At 36.1% G+C, this 18,851-nt stretch overlaps 1 protein-coding gene across 2 annotated transcripts in view; it reads right to left on the bottom strand.

Annotated features, from left to right (window-relative positions):
• LOC113051298 (cGMP-specific 3',5'-cyclic phosphodiesterase-like) overlaps positions 1 to 12,691 on the bottom strand; it is a 29,473-nt gene extending 16,782 nt beyond the window's left edge. For both annotated transcript variants that reach the window (XM_026214906.1, XM_026214907.1), the window contains exons 1-10: positions 12,487 to 12,691; positions 10,016 to 10,652; positions 7,402 to 7,491; positions 7,230 to 7,301; positions 7,056 to 7,145; positions 6,820 to 6,957; positions 4,388 to 4,452; positions 2,112 to 2,220; positions 1,821 to 1,905; positions 425 to 600 (exon numbers count right to left, since the gene is read on the bottom strand). In XM_026214906.1, the coding sequence (XP_026070691.1) occupies positions 425 to 600; positions 1,821 to 1,905; positions 2,112 to 2,220; positions 4,388 to 4,452; positions 6,820 to 6,957; positions 7,056 to 7,145; positions 7,230 to 7,301; positions 7,402 to 7,491; positions 10,016 to 10,652; positions 12,487 to 12,584 (1,560 nt within the window). In that variant the 5' untranslated portion in view covers positions 12,585 to 12,691. The remainder of the gene's footprint in view (positions 1 to 424; positions 601 to 1,820; positions 1,906 to 2,111; positions 2,221 to 4,387; positions 4,453 to 6,819; positions 6,958 to 7,055; positions 7,146 to 7,229; positions 7,302 to 7,401; positions 7,492 to 10,015; positions 10,653 to 12,486) is intronic.
• Positions 12,692 to 18,851: the final 6,160 nt, after the last annotated feature.

Below are 18,851 nucleotides of genomic sequence, written 5' to 3'. Positions count from 1 at the left end.
GCTGTGAAAGAGTGAAAGGATATCAGCCGTGAGCATCATGTGTAGCATCAGGTAAAAATCGTACATCTTTTAAAGTAAGAGTTTAAAATAGTATAAAACTTTTAACTCAAAAAATCTTCCTCAGTCCAAAAAGAGCATTATTAAAAATAAGCTGGAAAACTGACCTATTTTCAGAGATCCAGTGATGTCACACTTGAACAGCCTATACTGTACGTCACCCACAAAGTAAGGACATCCCTCAGTGCCCAACCAGTCACATTAAACTAATACTGAGTATTTTAGACCAAATCCGAATTTCGAATTGGGGGAAAATAAAATGATAAAACATACATTTGACTGAGGGAATATGCTGCTATTAGCTGCCATAATTTATTTTATTGTAGCATTTTGTTTTTATTTGTTAAACAAATAAAATTACACTCACCTCAAGTGTGACCTCTTGCTTGGCCATTGCTCTTTCCACTGCCTCATACATCTGTGTGTTCTGGATCCCCAGCCCACAAAAGATAGCAAAGGCCTCTAGAAACTGCTCATCATTCCTATTAAAGGCTTTTACTTCCCCCGAAGCTTCATCTATCTTATTGACCAACTGGCAGACACCTGCATTCAGAGGCAAAAAAACAAAAATAATTATATATATGTATGTGTGTGTGTGTGTATGTCTCTCTCTCTCTCTCTCTCTCTCTCTCTCTCTCTCTATATATATATATATATATATTCATATGACAGAAAAACAGAGGGCAATAATTACATAATGAAATAATCCCTTTTCAACTTGAATAATGTGTCCACATATGGACATCCTAGTGCTATCTATCTATGTATCTATCTATACACACACACACACACGTTTGTTTTTGTGAAAAGTGGGGACATCCCATAGGCGTAATGGTTTTTATATTCTGCAAACAATATTTTCTATTGCCCTACACCTAACCCTCACAGGAAACTTTGTGCATTTTTACTTTCTCAAAAAAAAAAAAAAAAAAAAACTCGTTCTGTATGAATTATAAGCGTTTTGAAAAATGGGGACATGGGTTATGTCCTCATAAGTAACCCTCTCCTTGTAATACCTGTGTCATACCCATGTCATTATACAGAGTTGTGTCCTGATATGTCACAAAAACATGCCCCCACCTCCACACACACATTACATTTCTGCCTTTCTGTCTTTTTGGTAATTTTGGACAGATGAATTCTCCATTTACTTTTATTACACGGAAAAAGTGTCCAGGAGCTTCTTTATAAATTTACCTCCTTGATCCAAAAATGAAAGCAATAAATTAACCTCTATTATACGTGAAGAGACTGATAAAAATAGACAAATTAATTAATTATAAAACAGAAAGTATTGGATTTATTTTCAACCTGAATTGTTCAGGGAGCATACAATAGAAGATATAAACCATTCAAACCCTAAAGAAAATGACAGCCTAAATTATTTCAATCAATTTTGACTTTCATTATCAGGTTAATACTGTGCACTTGTATTTGACCAGCACCACTTCTTCCATGTAAATTGAGATTTATTGTGTTATTTTTCTATCAGGTATAAATCTTAATTGTAACCTACTGAATCACACTTCTACACAAAAAGCCACACAATCTGAGTTATTATTTACTGGTGTGAAATTGAGTGCATGACATTAGGATTAAAGTTTTTTTTTCATACGAGCAATTGTAATATGAATGTTTGTTTTAGTAAGAACCACTAATAATGACTTTTTAAAATGTTAAAAATTGATCATAAAATATTCAGCATCAGCAATTTTGACTGATAGCTCAGATTGTATAAAATGAAATATAAAAAACAGACATACCTATCACTTTGTCTTTCTTCCCATTCCTTATTGGATTGCACAGCAGACTTTTGATTTGACCATTTGAGGATTGTAGATTTTCACTCTTTTAAAAAGAAATGCAATAAAGAGATGTCAAATAAAATCAGTTTAAAGCAGCTTTGGGAAAATTGACAGTGCATAGCACAAAATGGGGGAGGTGGATGTCTGAATGAATAAGAGCTCTGGTAAATCCCAGGAACATCAGGATCCCAGAGTGGGATGACCCTATGCCAACTCACTTCCCTGTCCAGCTTTCCACTGTGTACTTACTGTCCATGGAAATCGCTGGTCTTTAGTGACATCTGCAATGTTCAGTGGCTCCATAGTGTTCTTCACATACTGGGCATAAATATAGTTAATCTTGTTGAGATCACATTCTCTGTAAAAGATAGAAAAAAAGTTTAAGCACTCCTGCTGATAACTACACTACAGGTAATTAAAATGTATCTGATCTGATGTGCAGTGTTGCTAATAAAATGATGGTAATAAAAAAATTAGCAAAAGGTTTTTTGAAATGGAAACCATTCTAAAGGAATAGTTCACCCAAAATAACATTTCTGTCTCAGTTTACCTATTCTAATGTTTTTCCTAACCTCTATGGCATTAGTATGAGTTGATATACCGATAATAAAAATATAGTAAGTTTTAAACCTCACTGTGACGAGGGGGGCGGGGCCGAGAGCTCACTCCATCGGCCTCGCTCCGTTCCCACGGCTCTCGGCCCCGCCCCCCTCGTCACACTCACAATTTTACGCCTCATACAAAGAGAACATTTGTTGAACCCAAGCTGCCAAAGTTACTAATTTTCCACTTCCTCCATATTTTGAGGTCACACTGTAGTAGACATTTGCATCTGACCACCTCCACAACAACACAGCCACACCTACTTTATCTAGCTTGTGTTTACTGACAAGACTTTCATCTTGTTTCATCAAAACACATTTGTCAAAGAAGACCAGAAATAATCTGGAAAATAATTTTTACCAATACCCAGGAATAATTAGGTTTCCAGCAGGGAACCTAAGCCACATACTTTCTTAAGCTTGGCACACTAGTCAATAACTCCTTAAAAATGCACTTAGATTAAATATTTCAAATACCACAATGGGCCCTATCTTGCACCCAGCGCAATTGACTTTGCACACCCACGCATGTGTCATTCCTATTTTGCACCCGCGCAAAGCGCGCTTTTCCCTCCACAGAAGCACGTCGCTAAACTAGTGAATGAACTTGCGCTCCCTGGGCGGTTCAGCGCAAAAAAGGAGGCGTGTTCCGGCGCAAACAATCCCTGGTGCTATTTTGCTGTTCCATTAAACAATTGCGCCACTGACCAGAAAAAACCTAGTCTAAAGTCAGTGGCGCGTTGCGCGTTGTTCATTATGCTATTTTAAGGGCGCATGCTTGACCATAATGTATAGCGTGCACAACGCGCATACACTTTGCTCATGTAATCTACACAGATGTAACAGTTATTTTTGCAAATCATAAATTGTTACACTAAAAAAATATTAACACATGAGATGACGGAAATCATTGTGGTGTGCCACGAAGATGTGAAAAAATAGGCATAAATCTAGCTTACAAATTATTCAGGCTAATTGTAGTAATTAAGGATCAGACCTGTTTGAGGTCATATATGTATATAAGGACATCTGACAAATTGGTTTGTCCGTCAAGAACCAGGAAAAAAAATCGATGAAACAATTGTGGCTATTTCCTCCCACGCCTGTTTAACCGACGCTATTTTGGGTGGGTTTCTCCCATCGCCATACAACACAACTTCTCTGTCTTTCACTGCTCTTACAAGAACATCAGTCTCCTCGGCTGTGAACCGCTCCTGGCGTGCGCCTGGTAAATACGCCATAATAATAGCAATCCATAATGGAACTTGCGCACCTGCTTTTAAAGGGAATGTTGGATGACGCTCTGATTGGTTTATTTCACGTTACGCCCAAACCACACCTATGAATAATGAAGCTACTTCAGACCAACCCATTTTAGATTTGCGCCGGGCGCAAGAGCCATTTATCCCGCCGGGAAAATAGCAACAGCGCCGAGACCCGCCCACAAACTTACTTGCGCTTTGCGCTTTGACACTTGCGTTTCAGATCGTTAAAATAGGGCCCAATGTCTGCAAGTGTAAGGCTAATGTGGTAAAAAAAAAAAAAAAAAAAAAACAACACGGAGAAAAACATTCCTAACATATCTCAATGTCAAAGCTATGTTCTAGATTTTCATATTGCAATAATCTATTCACAATAAACTGTAGCTATATAGATTTATGTTATGTCTATGCGATGCACAAGATAAATGTGAATTTTTTTAAGGTCTTTGCATACTAGACAATAACCTTTTTCAACACTGTACTGTTAACAAAACAGCATTTCATTTCTTTTTTACAAAGTAGTAAGCTACAAGATTTTTTTACATTTTAACATTTATTGTGCAGAAAAAAAATGTATTACTATAAAAAAATTTTTTTTTTTTTACAAACTGAGGGACTTTGTTTTGCATTACATAAGCTTCTTTTTTTATGATAACCCCACCTGTTTGAGTCCACAGATCCTGCAAGCTCCTCATATTCCATGTGAAACACACTGGAGAATGTGTTCTGTAACATAAGCAGAACAGTAATTACTTACTCTGCAGTTCACTCACAGAGGTAAACTCTGAGGAGGTTTAACACAGAGGTAAGCCAGTATTTCTGAGGCTTTTTAATGCTATTAGTGTCTGGCTGCCTGTGTAAACTTAACATTGAATATCTGCAGTCACATAGTTTAATGTGCCTGTGTTTGTAAATTTCTGGAAGGGTTAGAATTTTCCACTCGTGACAAGTAAATAGTTATGTAGCATGGTTCACTGCAAAAAGCATTCTGCAAGCAGTCAAAACCAACCGTTCACAATGGACCTGTGCAATGAACAAGGAGAAATGCAATAAATTGTAAGTTAATTTCCACATTCCAGACCACATAACAGACGATGAATATGAGTTTGATGACAAACTTGTCTTTCTCTTGCAATAGCTGGTCTTTCCAAATTTGAAGACACTAGGAGGACAATGTCTGAATAAAATATGGCGCATTTCGAATACAGTTCAAGAGGTGAAACCTGCCTGAGTTAGGAAGTACACCTCAGTTTTCCACAATGGTTAATCTCTTTCCGTAACACTCACTATGACTGTGACCAGGAAAATGATTTCATCAAATTAACAAGCTACTACAAAAAAGGTACAAAAAACTTTGTGTCAAGATGAAGAAAGCCAGAGATTTTCCTATGAAGAAAAAAGTATGCAGATCTAGTTTTCTGGGTCAACAAATGACCTCTGAATTATGATACACATCTCAGAAACAGAAGTCCTTCTCTGTGATATCACCTTCATCATAACAACTCACCTATCTAGACAACCTAAACATGTGGATGTAGAATCTAGTTCCTTTGTATCTGGCATGTATTAGTGTTGTTTTTACAAATTAAATACTAAACAAAGATTTTTGCCTTTGCTTAGAAAGGACAGTTAAAGAAACCAGTTAGGAGAAAACAAAGAAGAAAAGAGAGGGGAATGGGATCAGGAAACGACCACAAGCTGGAACTCAGGTCGCCCGAAAAGTAAATACACTCCCACAAGACTATGATGCTAGAGTTTTCTTATTACTAACTTTAACTTTTAACCAAATGGCTCCAAATACATTGTAGTGGATATAAAAGTCTGGCCCTCTCAAATTCAGCCAGGTGTCTTAGAAGAACTACTTTAAAAGGAATAGTTTTTGTGTGGCTTAACTGGCCACATTCATATTAACTATTCTACCTCAATATGTAATAGAAAATGTTTTTATTTTATTTTTTAAATCAGACAATTAGGCTTTCACACATGAAGCTAAATACTTATAAACCAACCTAACAAATTACTTTGTGTTCTGGGTGCTCCTTCGTAGAACAGTTATTTTGGGTTGTTTGCAAAGCTGAATACAGGGAACATTTCAAATTCGGTCAGTGTACATCCTTCTAAAAACACGCATGCACTGTGAGGTGGGCCACTTCTGAATGAGAGCTTTCCCTGATTGCTCAGTGGGAAAGGAGGATTCATCAGTTTAAAATAGGGTTTCTTTTATACTTTTTTGTACCTTGATTCATCTACCCCTTCTGTGCATTCACTGAAAGCTTTTCCAATCTTTTCATGTTATACATTTCCCTCTGCCGTTAATAGAAGTGTATATTGCTGGAATACATAATGTTTTCATAATTACAATGTTTAAATTAGAAAGCAGCAATGTGTTGAATTTCCTCTTCTTTTTATTCAGTTTTTGTTTGTTTTTCCTCAGCTCAAGCTTAATTTGAATATAATGTTGTTGTGAAAGGGCCTTAACAATGACATCATTGTAAGACTTTCATACAAATATCTGATTGAGTATTCCTATAACTCAAACAGTACAGTGTGGTGCCATCAACACCAAAGTATTTGGTTTGATTCCTAAACTGCATGGATTAAATGCAATGTAAGTTGCTTTGAAAAAAAACAGGCAACATTTTTTACATTCTGAATTGTGACTGGTGTTGTCCTTTTTGCATCTGTTTATCTATAGCCGCCTCTATGCTGCTAATAAAGTATCATGTTAAATGATTGTGCACTGCTGACATAAAACAAGAGCTGATTGCCACAGCCAAGTTTAAGGATCATGTGATGCAGCAAAAAGCCAAAAAACTAAGCTAACCTAGAGAAAACTTGTCAAACATTGGTGTTTTGCTGCTTTGCAAGCACTGGTATTTCCTTCAAAAATGTTTTATCTCAAAAAGGCATGCTGTTTGAAGCCCAAGTTTAAATATTTTCAATCATTCTAAAGGGATATTTTGGATAGCAAATGTTTAGGTGGCACCAAAGAAATGGAAAACTTGCTTGATATTCCCAAATTTTATGATCATACAGATTTTTTTTTTGTGAAGTTTTAGTGAAATAAATGTGGTACAATATTTTTGGTCTTACAGCTGTTTCCCTGTCAGAAATGAAGATTGTGCATTCTTGGGTCTGCATGAAAGACAAGATAGTGGCCACAGTTTTCCTCAGTAAGACCTCCAAAGACTGCTGCTCCTCAAAGATCAGGCTAGCCAGATCCAACAACACCTGCAAAACAACACAAAAAATGATCACTGCTTGTAGCCAAGTTACTGTTTGATCGCACCTATACAAAATTAATTCTTACTAAAAATGTGGAAAAATACCTGGTTTCGCCTGTTCTCCAGCTGTGATGTCTCATAGAGCTGTGCGTTATGTAGCACTATGCCAGAGAAAGCCAGGTATGAAGAAAAGTCCTGTTGACATGAAAAAGAAACATATAATAATAAAATGACAGAAACTATGAAATAACTATATACTAAATGTGCAAAAGTTTTCACCCTCTCATCCTGTTCTGTGAAGGCACTGTTCTCTCCACACCTTTTATTGATTGCTTGCGCTACTCCAACAACCTTTAAGCATTAATAAGATACAGTATTCAAGTTTTGATAATACATGTTGCAAATACTGTATAGCAGATCAGACTTTTTGATGTTTAAATTCATCACTCACTTCTTCTCTGTGGTTTTTGATGGGCAAACATAAGATGCTCTGCGTCTTATATCCTGTAATTTGGTCCACTTCTGCATTAAAACGTGGATCCTGAAGGAAAAAAAAAATCAACAACAATTCCCATTTATCCAGCATTCTAATTTATTATGACTTGCTTGCAATATGTAGACGGGTAGTTTTTGAAAATAATTCAATTCATTATTTATCTTCTTATGCAGCCTAGAAATGTAACCTAGACATATATATACATATATATATATATATATATATATATATATATATATATATATATATATATATATATATATATATATATATATTGCATTTGTTTATTCAGTGTTGAGCTCTGTTTGACGGCTCAAACCGCAGAGTTTGGTGTGAATGCTTGGTTAGAATGCCCTGGGACTTTGTGTCTGTTGTTGTGATATCACCATCTTATCAGCACTGTCACGACATCATTTTATTCTTCATTTCTTGTGGTTCAGAAACAACTGTGTCCCTGAGCACAGATGGCAGATTTCCAACTTTGTATGTCTGGGGGTGTCCTGCAACACTCAAGCAACTGCAGTTCAGTTTGGGACCGTTACCAGCACAGAAATGACATACTTCAAGTAAACAAATATGTTGACAGATTATGTTAAATGGGACCATGAGTACCTATTGTTCTTTCTTAATTTTACCCTGTTCTGAAAACTTTAGCATGATGTTTTAAATGGTGATAGTGGTGACTGCTGAACTATTCTTTGAATGTTTATATGAAGTAAACGTCTCCGAGGGTCATTAAACACTTATATTTCATTCCAAACATGATTAAGGATTGACCTTGATCTTAATTTTAGTGTTATAAGATATCCTGATAAAGATTAAGATCTTCATTTTTTTTTTTTTCTCTGTCTCACTATCTTTCTCTTTACGTCTTTTACCTTTTCCCTTTCTCTGTAGAATGCAGTGAAGCACAATTAAACTAAATTACAAAGAGCTAAAAATACCTGCTATTATTATACAAACTGTTGGTTAGCGACTGAATTGCATAACAACATTTAAATCTAATCAAAGGCCTTAAGAGACACAGCCTAAATTGCGTTTCTAAGGAAAGACTTTATTAGTGTTAGGAGGGTATTAAAAAGCAGTACATTTTATTTCAGTCTCTGGAACCAAGGTGTTTCCTGCACATAACAAGGTAATACAGAGGAATCAGATAAGAGGGGAATGCATTAATAAAATAGTTGTCTGAAATCCTGTGTCTCATACTAATATAAGCATGTAAATTCAGTCGGGTGTCTATCCACAGGGTCAGAATAAGTTCAAAGAGTGTTGATGAAATTTGATGGAAGAAACCTTGTTAAGACACAAATACCTCAAAATAGAAACAAGGGCGTGTATTATGTCAGATATCATTTTTTACTGGATTAGTAGCACTTTTTTCAATGTGGACAAATAAACTTTCAAACAAACATTATTACAAGAAGAGCTCAGTTGTTTTCATGATTTTTGTTGGTATACAACCAATATTTTCTAAGGAGAAGCTGTGTTTCTCGTTGTGAAAGTGAAACTACTAGAAACTAGAAATCAGTGGATAAGTTGTATTTACAACACTGTTCCGGAACAGTTCAACCCAAATATGTGTGCAACGCATTTTACGGAGGATAATTTACGCGCAGATAATCAAGACAATCAATTCACTATCAATAACCGCACCATCCAATCAACCACCTCGAGAAAGAACCACATGAAGATAATCAACGCGGCCAATTCACCATCAGTAATCCTATCCTCTAACCAACCACCACGAGAGAGAACCGATATAAATAATCAATAATAAATATTTCTAGTCTTTCAGCATCCCTTCACCACCCTGCCTCCTCAACGTCGACCCATTCCGGTGGGGGAGCACTCCGAATTCGGGCCGTTGCCAAGATTGGAGCCCTCTCCCTGGGCAGCACGCCAAATACGCAAACTATTCTTCTCGCTTTATTATCTATAAGGCAGATTCATGAAACCGGTGTCTGTTTCTATAAAGTAGGGCAGTTCCATATTTGCAAGGACATTCAGGCACTTCTGACTCACAGTATGTAAGTATGTTTACCTACGTAAAGGATTTGCACTGATGATTCAATTTCAAGTTTTAAGCAGATCACAATTGCAGCGCAATACACAATGCTACGCATAATAAGACAATGTAAGTCATTATAATCAGTATTTATATCCCCACTGGATGCAACAAATGCCACATTTGTTATGGGTTTTTATTGTTTTTGTCTTGTCGTGCCGGGACACACAGCATCACAGTATGTTGAGGGGCGTAACATTTCCATCACAAGCTTGAGGCATTTGTCCGATCACAACAGACTGGACAGCTGGCCAATCAGGGCACACCTCGCTTTTCAGAACGATGAGTTTTGTAAAAAACGACACTTTTCAGAAGACGGGGCATAGAGGAGAAACAAAAATGTACAGTATATGGAAAATGATGTGTTTTTTTTTTATTTTACCTAAAAACACATTTCATTATAACAAAAAAAAAATAATGTTCTTTTTAAAATCATCACATGTCCCCTTTAAGGAGTAAAACACTGATATGGCAAACAGCAGGTGAAATCACACAAAGCCTCACCTCATATGCATTCTTGATGTTCAGAGGCTGTCCGGTGGCTGCCACATATCCCACAATTCCTTTGTTCCATTCTAGGCGAATACCACTGTTGGAAGCCTCCTCAAGAGTGGATCCTTCTGCGACATCAAAAAGTCTGCTAACCAGGAACTTCCTGTTTGAACTATCCTCTCCAACCAAGAACAACGAATAACGATCTGCAGCGATCAACTCATGAGTGTGTAAGAAGATCTTGTGGCAGAGGGCAGTAAGGTCCAAGTGACTTGAAACATCACGTATAAGCTCCAGCAGACGAGCACAGCGGTCCCCATATTCGTGAACTCCTGAATTCATAATACCTCCACCCTCATCTGTCTTGTTGCCAAAGCCAGGCCGCTGGGGTGGAGGAAGTGGCATCTGCACCCTTTCTGTGTCACTGAGAAAAGTAAGCGAACCCTCAGCGTCTTTCACAACAATGGGGCGAAGCGGCCTATCAAACTCCGATGCCGAGATCTTTCGTGTAGGGGTGGAGGGAGCTGGACTTGGAGATGGCGCATCAGTTTGATGGAGGGCCGATAAAGGTTCTGTCGGGGCATTTGATCCTTCCCTAGACGGCTGAATGGAGTGGACACGCTCAGCAAACCAAGCATTGACCATTTCCCTTAAAAATAAAAACATAACCAAAAACATTAGCTCAGCAGTTTCTTAACACACACACACACACACACAAATACAAATACAAAACTGAATCTCAGTAATTACCCAGTCTGATTTGGTCAATTTGATTATACCTAATGAGTCTCAAAGTCAGGTCACTTGGTATTTGTCATGGTAATGCAACCAGGCAGCTATTTCGTATAGTAACACTCAAACAAGGTAAACTTCTAAAAATCTGCCCTCATAAATGTTCCTGCATCCTTCAGGCTGATCAAATTAGTGTCTATGCCTGTATACAGTAAACAGACTCAATAAAAGGACTATTTTAATTGAAAGGTAGGACTTCCATTCTTACCACTGCCATATGGCTTCCTCCTATACAGTGTCTGCTACTCATCTAGAAAATCTATTTCTACCAACAGTTGGGTTAGCAAGATAAAGCAGCAATATAGAGAATTTTCACAGTTCACCCCAGTCATTTCAAGGTTTTATGTGCATTTTGTTGGAACCATCTATATAATGAATTGTAACAAAGGTTACATTATTAAAGTTTTCATTTATAGTTGAATGGGACATTGCATTTAGCAGCTCAAATGGAAACCACTGGAGTATATAACAACTCACAATCATAACATTTGCTGATAGATTATTTCCAAATCTGTCAAAACAACACTGACATACTGGCTTTTATTAAACTAACACTACAGTGAAAGCATTAAAATAGCCCATAACAAACGTTTTCAATTAAATGTTGTTTATCCGGGTAGGATATTCAAACTCCACCATAGTCTCAATGGACTCAACCTAAATTGTCCTTGGCTAGAATAGTTTAAATAAATAAAATTCCCTTTGAAGAGACACCATCAAACCATTTCCTAAAATTAGTAACTTCCCCATCTAAAGCTACTCATGCTAAGCAGTCTTAATTTATCCCAGACAATAAAATAGTTATGATTTGCATGGGTTATTTTTCAGTTGCAATAAATTATTTAATAAACAATTAAACAGACAAACAAACAGTTGGACTGGTGTTAAAGTTAAATATAACTATAGTTAAATATAATTGATTCAAAGCAAATAAAACTTAACTTAAAATTTTTAGTCTCAATCTAAATCTACACTACTTTTGTTTTTTGGCAATATGGGTGGCAAATTTGTATGAATTCCTATAATTCATATGTTTTTTGTATAATCTGTTTACATTAATTACATAAGTTGAATTTTTTATCTTACACTTTTTATGAATCAAATCATAGACATTCATATGAAATTTCAGAATTGTAAAATAGTTGTTTTCTTATGAATCCAGGTTGCATTTTTAATAATTTAATAATTTATTAGCCTATGTCTGTTCTTCTTCCTCGTTATTTCACCGTTACTAGATATAATTTTCTAAGCAAACAATAAACCTCTTAAATATGCCAAGTGTTCTAATAAATTTGGCCATATACAGTGTGAGCAATGAGTAGGCTATAGGCTACATCATAGTTGTAGCCTATATATCAACTGTGGGAAGCCTATGATGTGAATAACCGGCATATGTCAAATAAAAACACCCGTACAATTTGAAATAATAGGCTACACACAGTCTCAGATAATTCCTCCCTTAATCAACGAGTTCAAGTTCCCAATTATGTTTACATCCGAGTTCAAACGAAAAAATGCAGTATATATTGGCACATTCCTTTACAAACAACAAAAAAGTAAAACAGCTAAAGTTAAAGTTGAACTATGATGAGAACATGCATCGCTCCGTTGCGCAGCTAAAGCAAGCGGAGTCTGTACAGCCTCATTACAGGACTTTAAACTGAACTAGCAATCTGTGCTTTGGAACTTACCGAGAAGCCTTTCGTACAAAATAAGAATGTGCGAACTCTAGGTTGTCGTCAAGCCAAGCCTCCATCATCCTTTCACTTACGGGAGGATAGACCTCCATTCAGCCTACACAGACCAGCCGGTGGATCATCCGCCTCCTCTCTTCTGATGTTCAGTCACAAAAATACTTCCACCACCACAACCAGCCACCGGCGTCTACACTGCGCGCGCTCTCTCGATCTCTCTCTCGCTCTCTCTCTCTCTCTCCGCACACACATTGAACGCCGCTCTACTTACATAAAAAAAATCTATCCCAAAGCAAGATTAAACAAAACGATTTAAGCTTCATTTGGAAGGATATCTCCTTATCAGACCTCAATTTAAGTAATTATTGTAAGTAACAATTGTGGCTATTTTGGTAGCCTACATATTAGTAGCCTGTATCACATCAGGCTTTTTTCATCCCATTGGCACTTCTTTTATGTAGGCCTATCATTTGAGAAATAAACTCCTCACAACCACTTAATCAAGTATATCAACATCCCAAGGATACCATATGGGTAGGTGGCATGACATTTCAATTAGTGAATGAAGCATGCTTCAAGCTACATTTAAAAATATTTTAATCAACATTTTACAGATTAGAATAATCTAATAAAAATTAGATTGTTATTATTTAATTGTTATACATAAAACATGTATGAGCTCAGATAATTAAAAGTCAGTATGAATTTAGATCAACTGCAAAAATAATCAAATACATACATTTATTTTGATGTCAGTTTAATGTTTAATACATTAGCCTAACTAAAATGCACTTTGCTTTAAGGCCTACGTGCAGTATACAGTCTCACCCAAAATATTTTTAAAAATTCAGTTTGTAAATTACCCCTATACCACTGGATTTTTATTAAAATAACTAAATTCAGAATCCTTACCAGACATCCGTCCCTTTAAATTTTTTTGCAGACCTATTGCCTAATATTAAATTGCTCCATCCCACCATAAGCTCTACCCCATCTCTGTACACAATGGTGTAGCCTTACCAGCAGATGGTGCCTCCTTCTCTCCTGGGAGAGGGAGATACCACTGAAGGCATATGTGCTCCCTTGGGTACAAATGTGATTCCATTGTATAAACAGTGGCCTGGCTGAGCTAATGACGGTCTCTAGAGAGACTATGTCAGAGAGAGTGAATGGTATTGGAAAATGTTTCAATAAAACATTTTTATATTGTATTTATTTATTTTTTTCCAGTTCATTTATCAATTGCTGCATTTGGCAGGAACTCCAGGAACTTCCCACTATATTTCCACAGAAGATGGAACTTAGGAGTCATGTCAGGACATGCTGGGCTCACGGTTGGATTCCTGTAGCTCGCATCTACAGCATCAGATGCAACTTTCACAGCCCTCAAGCACCATTTGTCATGGTGTCCCCAACTAGATGTGCATGAACACACAAAGTCAGCTGGGCTGAAACACTGTCCAGATGTGGTCACTCAAGTCACTCTAAGCTAAACTACTCGGTGTGCCTTTCAGTCATAAGTCAAACAACACTCTATTCCTTCCACATAATTCCCTGCTCTACATTAAACAGCTCAGCTGCTATTGTAAACCCTAAAGTCAGTGCTATGGAAGATAGTGCTGGATGGAGAGAAGTCCTGTGCAGTCCTCCAATGGAAACTATTTTTAGTGCTTAGTTTGTTCTATGTGGCCCTCGTCAAGAGAAATATGGCAGTCAAACAATTTATTAACAGCAGGTTTAATGGAGACAGAAGGAAGTGAAGTTGAAACCGGGGTCAAAACTTATTTTTTTTAAATGGTAGGCCTACTGAAGGGATGCAAGTGAATGTGTCACTGGATGCATGAAATGAAAGTAACCTGAAAAATTCCACTAAACACACATTGTCCGAAATTTGCCTATGCCTGTTTTTAGATGATACCTAGATTTTTGTGTCTTATCAAGCCTTTTATTGAATAAAAATGTGTTATGAGATGTTATGATCCTAAAATTCAGCACCATAAAACATTTTCTCTTCGCTGTGAACAGAACACAATGAGACGCAGCAAGAAACTAGTGATAGGATTTAATCTAAATGGGTGTAAATTATCCAGAGTATCTGACCCCTAATTAAAGCTTGAGTCCCTATAGAGAGTTAAAACAAAATGTTTTGGGAGTTTATGTATTTAAATGTGATTGTAATATATATAAAAAAAGTATTAATTAATTATTATGATATCTCAGCAACCACAAAAATTAGATTAAGATAGTTTAGTCAAGTTAAGTTAAGTAAGTCATGGTGCGTAATTTCTCCTGGCTGCAACAGTCTTATCTGCTTAAGCCCTTTTATTAAAGACTTTTATTAGATAAAACATAACTATTATTAATTATCCTTTAATTATAGATTCAAATATCACAGATATATAGCAAAAAGATTTAAATGTTTTGTCTTTAGTCTAAAAACATTTTTATTTAGCAGACCCCCTTGAAATTTATTGTGTAATTTGCAAACAGAATGTGCCACCCATTTCCCTTCTGATTCCATACATGCAAGGGATAGTTTACCCCCAAAAATTTAAATGTCAAACATTTAAGTTGTGGAACCTAAAAAATGAAAAATAAAAAAAATAAATAAAATAATGTATTCAGCTTTAAAACAACACAGGGGAATGTGGTTTGGGGTGAACTACTCCTTTAACAGATCCTATTATAAATACATGCACTGTTCGCTGTTTAAAGTTTATATGCCACGGCATACACATCAATACCTTAGTTATGCTCTGCAGGCATAGTTACCTCCAGCATGCACAGAATTCTCCTTAATATAACATCTCCTTTAGGACATGAAGAGGTCACAAGTAGGGTATTTTGGAGAAAATCTTTTGCAATAGAAAACTTTCCTAGTGAACAGTTCTGAACTGAGCTGAATATTGTTAAATATTGATAAATATTTTTTGGAGGTAGCAGAGGGGGTGTCAGGGGGTTGAGTCTTTCTTTCTGAGCTTGACAAAACACAGTGCTATCCCTGGCAAACATCACAAAGGTCTAGCAAGATTTGGAATAAACACAAAATAAATTGTGAAAGGGGAGGGTTACCCTTAGATTCAGGTTGTTTAATGAGATATATAACAGGATGTTAGCAGATCCCGAGCTAAGCTGAGCTGTGGTTTGCCTGTTGTAAAAAGCTTCTTTTGTAACATTTAAACTGCAAGCAAATCTTGTATGCTAACTTAACTGAAATACATTTCCATCATCAATTAACATTCAAAAATACATTATGTAAATTACCACTGCATAAATGAGGTAATCTGTAATGACATTGCAGTGAATGTCTCTATTTGCTTCCAGACCATCAAGAATATAAAACACACATGGTGCTTGTTGTTACAAAACCTACTGACATAAAAAAAAAAAAAAATTGTCACTATTAAGATTGATGGCTTTTTGCATTACATGAAATAAACAGCAGCAGATTTGAAAATGTACTATTAAAATTCACAATAAGTTACCTCTACCACAATTAAAGTAAGACATATGGTCTAGTACTCCACTAAAATAAAGTAATAATAAATAAATATTTATATAATAATAATAATAATAATAATAATAAATAATAATAATAATAAATGGTTTATTTTAGTAGAGAATGTAAATCACGCTGTGTAGCATATAATCTACTAAAATATTGAGTATAAATACAAATAATACTTTTAGATGACAGAGCAATTTAAAGGCATAAATCTATGACACATTACACCAGGTTTACTCTGGTTATTAGTCCTCCAGTGGGAACAACAAACAGTAGGCCATCTTCAAAACTTTGCTGTCTGCTGTGTCTGAAAAATATTTTAAACATCCAATCCATCTTGATTCTTGTCAAATCCCCAATTATCATTATGATTTATAACTATCTCCTTAGTTTAAACAGCTGTAAAATAGGCTGAAAAGTGGGTCTCGGCTAACAATAGAAGTATATCTGGTACATATTTGTTGGTCCAAACACACAATCTTGCAATATTGGTTTGGTTATGTGAACCCAATTTTTAAACTTCAGAAGTTTGATGTTGAATATCATGCATATTTTATGGATTGATGGGATTTGTCTCAGCCAAAGTACATTAAAGTGCAAAACCTTGTGTGAAAAAGTTCATGGAAAAATAAAAGAAGTCAAGTCTATCATGTAATGATACACACAATACCTGTGTAATTGGTGACATATTAACATATTAGATTTAAAAACTACAGGTGAGTTTTGTGAACAATGACTTTAACATTGGTTTGCTTCTCCACATAACATTATAAAGTTTGAGAAGACTTGGCAGATGCAGAATGCAGAACGAGAACTTCTTTAATTTTGCTTTGTGGGGCTTTTTTTTTCTGACCTTGTCCTTCATCTACCTTAAATGCTAATTTCAACTGGCAAATGACATTTCTCAACATTAGCAGGTTGTCACAACAATAACCATGAATACAAACCTGATTCCAAAATAGTTGGGAAACTTTACAAATTGTGAATAAAGACAGAATACAATGATGTGGAAGTTTCAAATTTCAATATTTTATTCAGAATACAACATAGATGAAATATCAAATGTTTAAACTGAGAAAATATATAATTTTAAGGGAAAAATAAGTGGATTTTAAATTTCCTGTCATCAACACATCTCAAAAAAGTTGGGACAAGGCCATGTTTACCACTGTGTGGCATCCCCTCTTCTTTTTATAACAGTCTGATGTTGTAATTGATGCAGTATGTGTCCTGGCATTGTCATGTTGGAAAATGCAAGTTCTTCTCTGAAAGAGATGACATCTGGATGAGAGCATATGTTGTTCTAGAACTTGGATATACCTTTCAGCATTGATGGTGCCTTTCCAGATGTGTAAGCTGCCCATGCCACATGCACTCACATGCAACCCCATACCATCAGAGATGCAGGCTTCTGAACTGAGCGCTGATAACAACTTGTCCTTGTCCTCTTTAGTCTGGATGAAATGGCGTCCCAGTTTTCCAAAAAGAATTTCAAAATTTGATTCGTCTGACCACAGAACAGTTTTCCACTTTGCCAACGTCCATTTTAAATGAGCCTTGGCCCAGAGAAAATGCCTGCACTTCTGGATCATGTTTAGATATGGCTTCTTTTTTGACCTATAGAGTTTTAGCCGGCAACGGTGAATGGCACAGTGGATTGTGTTCACCGACAATGTTTTCTGGAAGTATTCCTGAGCACATGTTGTGATTTCCATTACAGTAGCATTCCTGTACGTGATGCAGTGCTGTCTAAGAGCTTGAAGATCAGGGGCATCCAGTATGGTTTTTCGGCCTTGACCCTTACACACAGAGATTGTTCCAGATTCTCTGAATCTTTGATTGATATTATGCACTATAGATGATGATAACTACAAACTCTTTGCAGTTTTTCTCTGAGAAACTCCTTTCTGATATTGCTTCACTATTTTTCGCAACAGCATTGGGGGGATTGGTAATCCTCTGCCCATCTTGACTTCTGAGAGACACTGCCACTCTGAGGCTCTATACCCAATCATGTTGACAATTGACCTAATAAGTTGCAAATTGGTCCTCCAGCTGTTCCTTATTTGTACATTTACTTTTCCGGCTTCTTATTGCTACCTGTCCCAACTTTTTTGGAATGAATAGCTCTCATGAAATCCAAAATGAGCCAGTATTTGGCATGACATTTCAAAATGTCTCACTTTCAACATTTGATATTTAATCTATATTCTATTGTGAATAAAGTATACGTTTATGAGATTTGTAAATTATTCCATTCCTTTTTTTACTCACAATTTGTACAGTGTCCCAACTTTTTTGGAATCGGGTTTGTAGAACAATACTTTAAGATGGTTGAGGTTTATCTTGTTTTTCCACTCTAATGATGTACAGGTATTCCTCTGTGTAAGCTGTTAATTCAGGGGAAACTGTTGATGGAAAGAACAGAGGAGCTATTTCAGTGTGTGAAAACACACTTGATTTCCCTGAGGCAGTGTCCAAGATTTTGTCACACTTCTTTCCACACACAAAACAATGGCTATAACCCCAGTTTTTTGTGATGTGAAGCTATATTTGTAGAAGTGTAATCATCGACAGGCTAACACATTACAAAACTATATTAGGCTGATGTAATAAAAGTGTCCATTTTTTTATTAACAAACTGACTGAAATTAGACAATGATTATGAACATCTGCAGTCTTATCTGGAAACATGAAATAATTACAGAACTGCATTTTTATTACAGTTATGTATATTTTAGTCTTTACCACATATATCCTAGCATTATATTGACATCCATATTGCTTTTAGTAATTTCTAAGGGGATAGGACTTTGAAAAATTCAAACTTGAGTTGGCTGAAAAAAAAAAAACTGCA

Source organism: Carassius auratus, chromosome 32 (genome assembly GCF_003368295.1).
Source record: "Carassius auratus strain Wakin chromosome 32, ASM336829v1, whole genome shotgun sequence".
Taxonomy (NCBI): domain Eukaryota; kingdom Metazoa; phylum Chordata; class Actinopteri; order Cypriniformes; family Cyprinidae; genus Carassius; species Carassius auratus.
The sequence above is the reverse complement of the archived record's forward strand: the minus strand, read 5'-3'. Positions and strand labels throughout refer to the sequence as shown.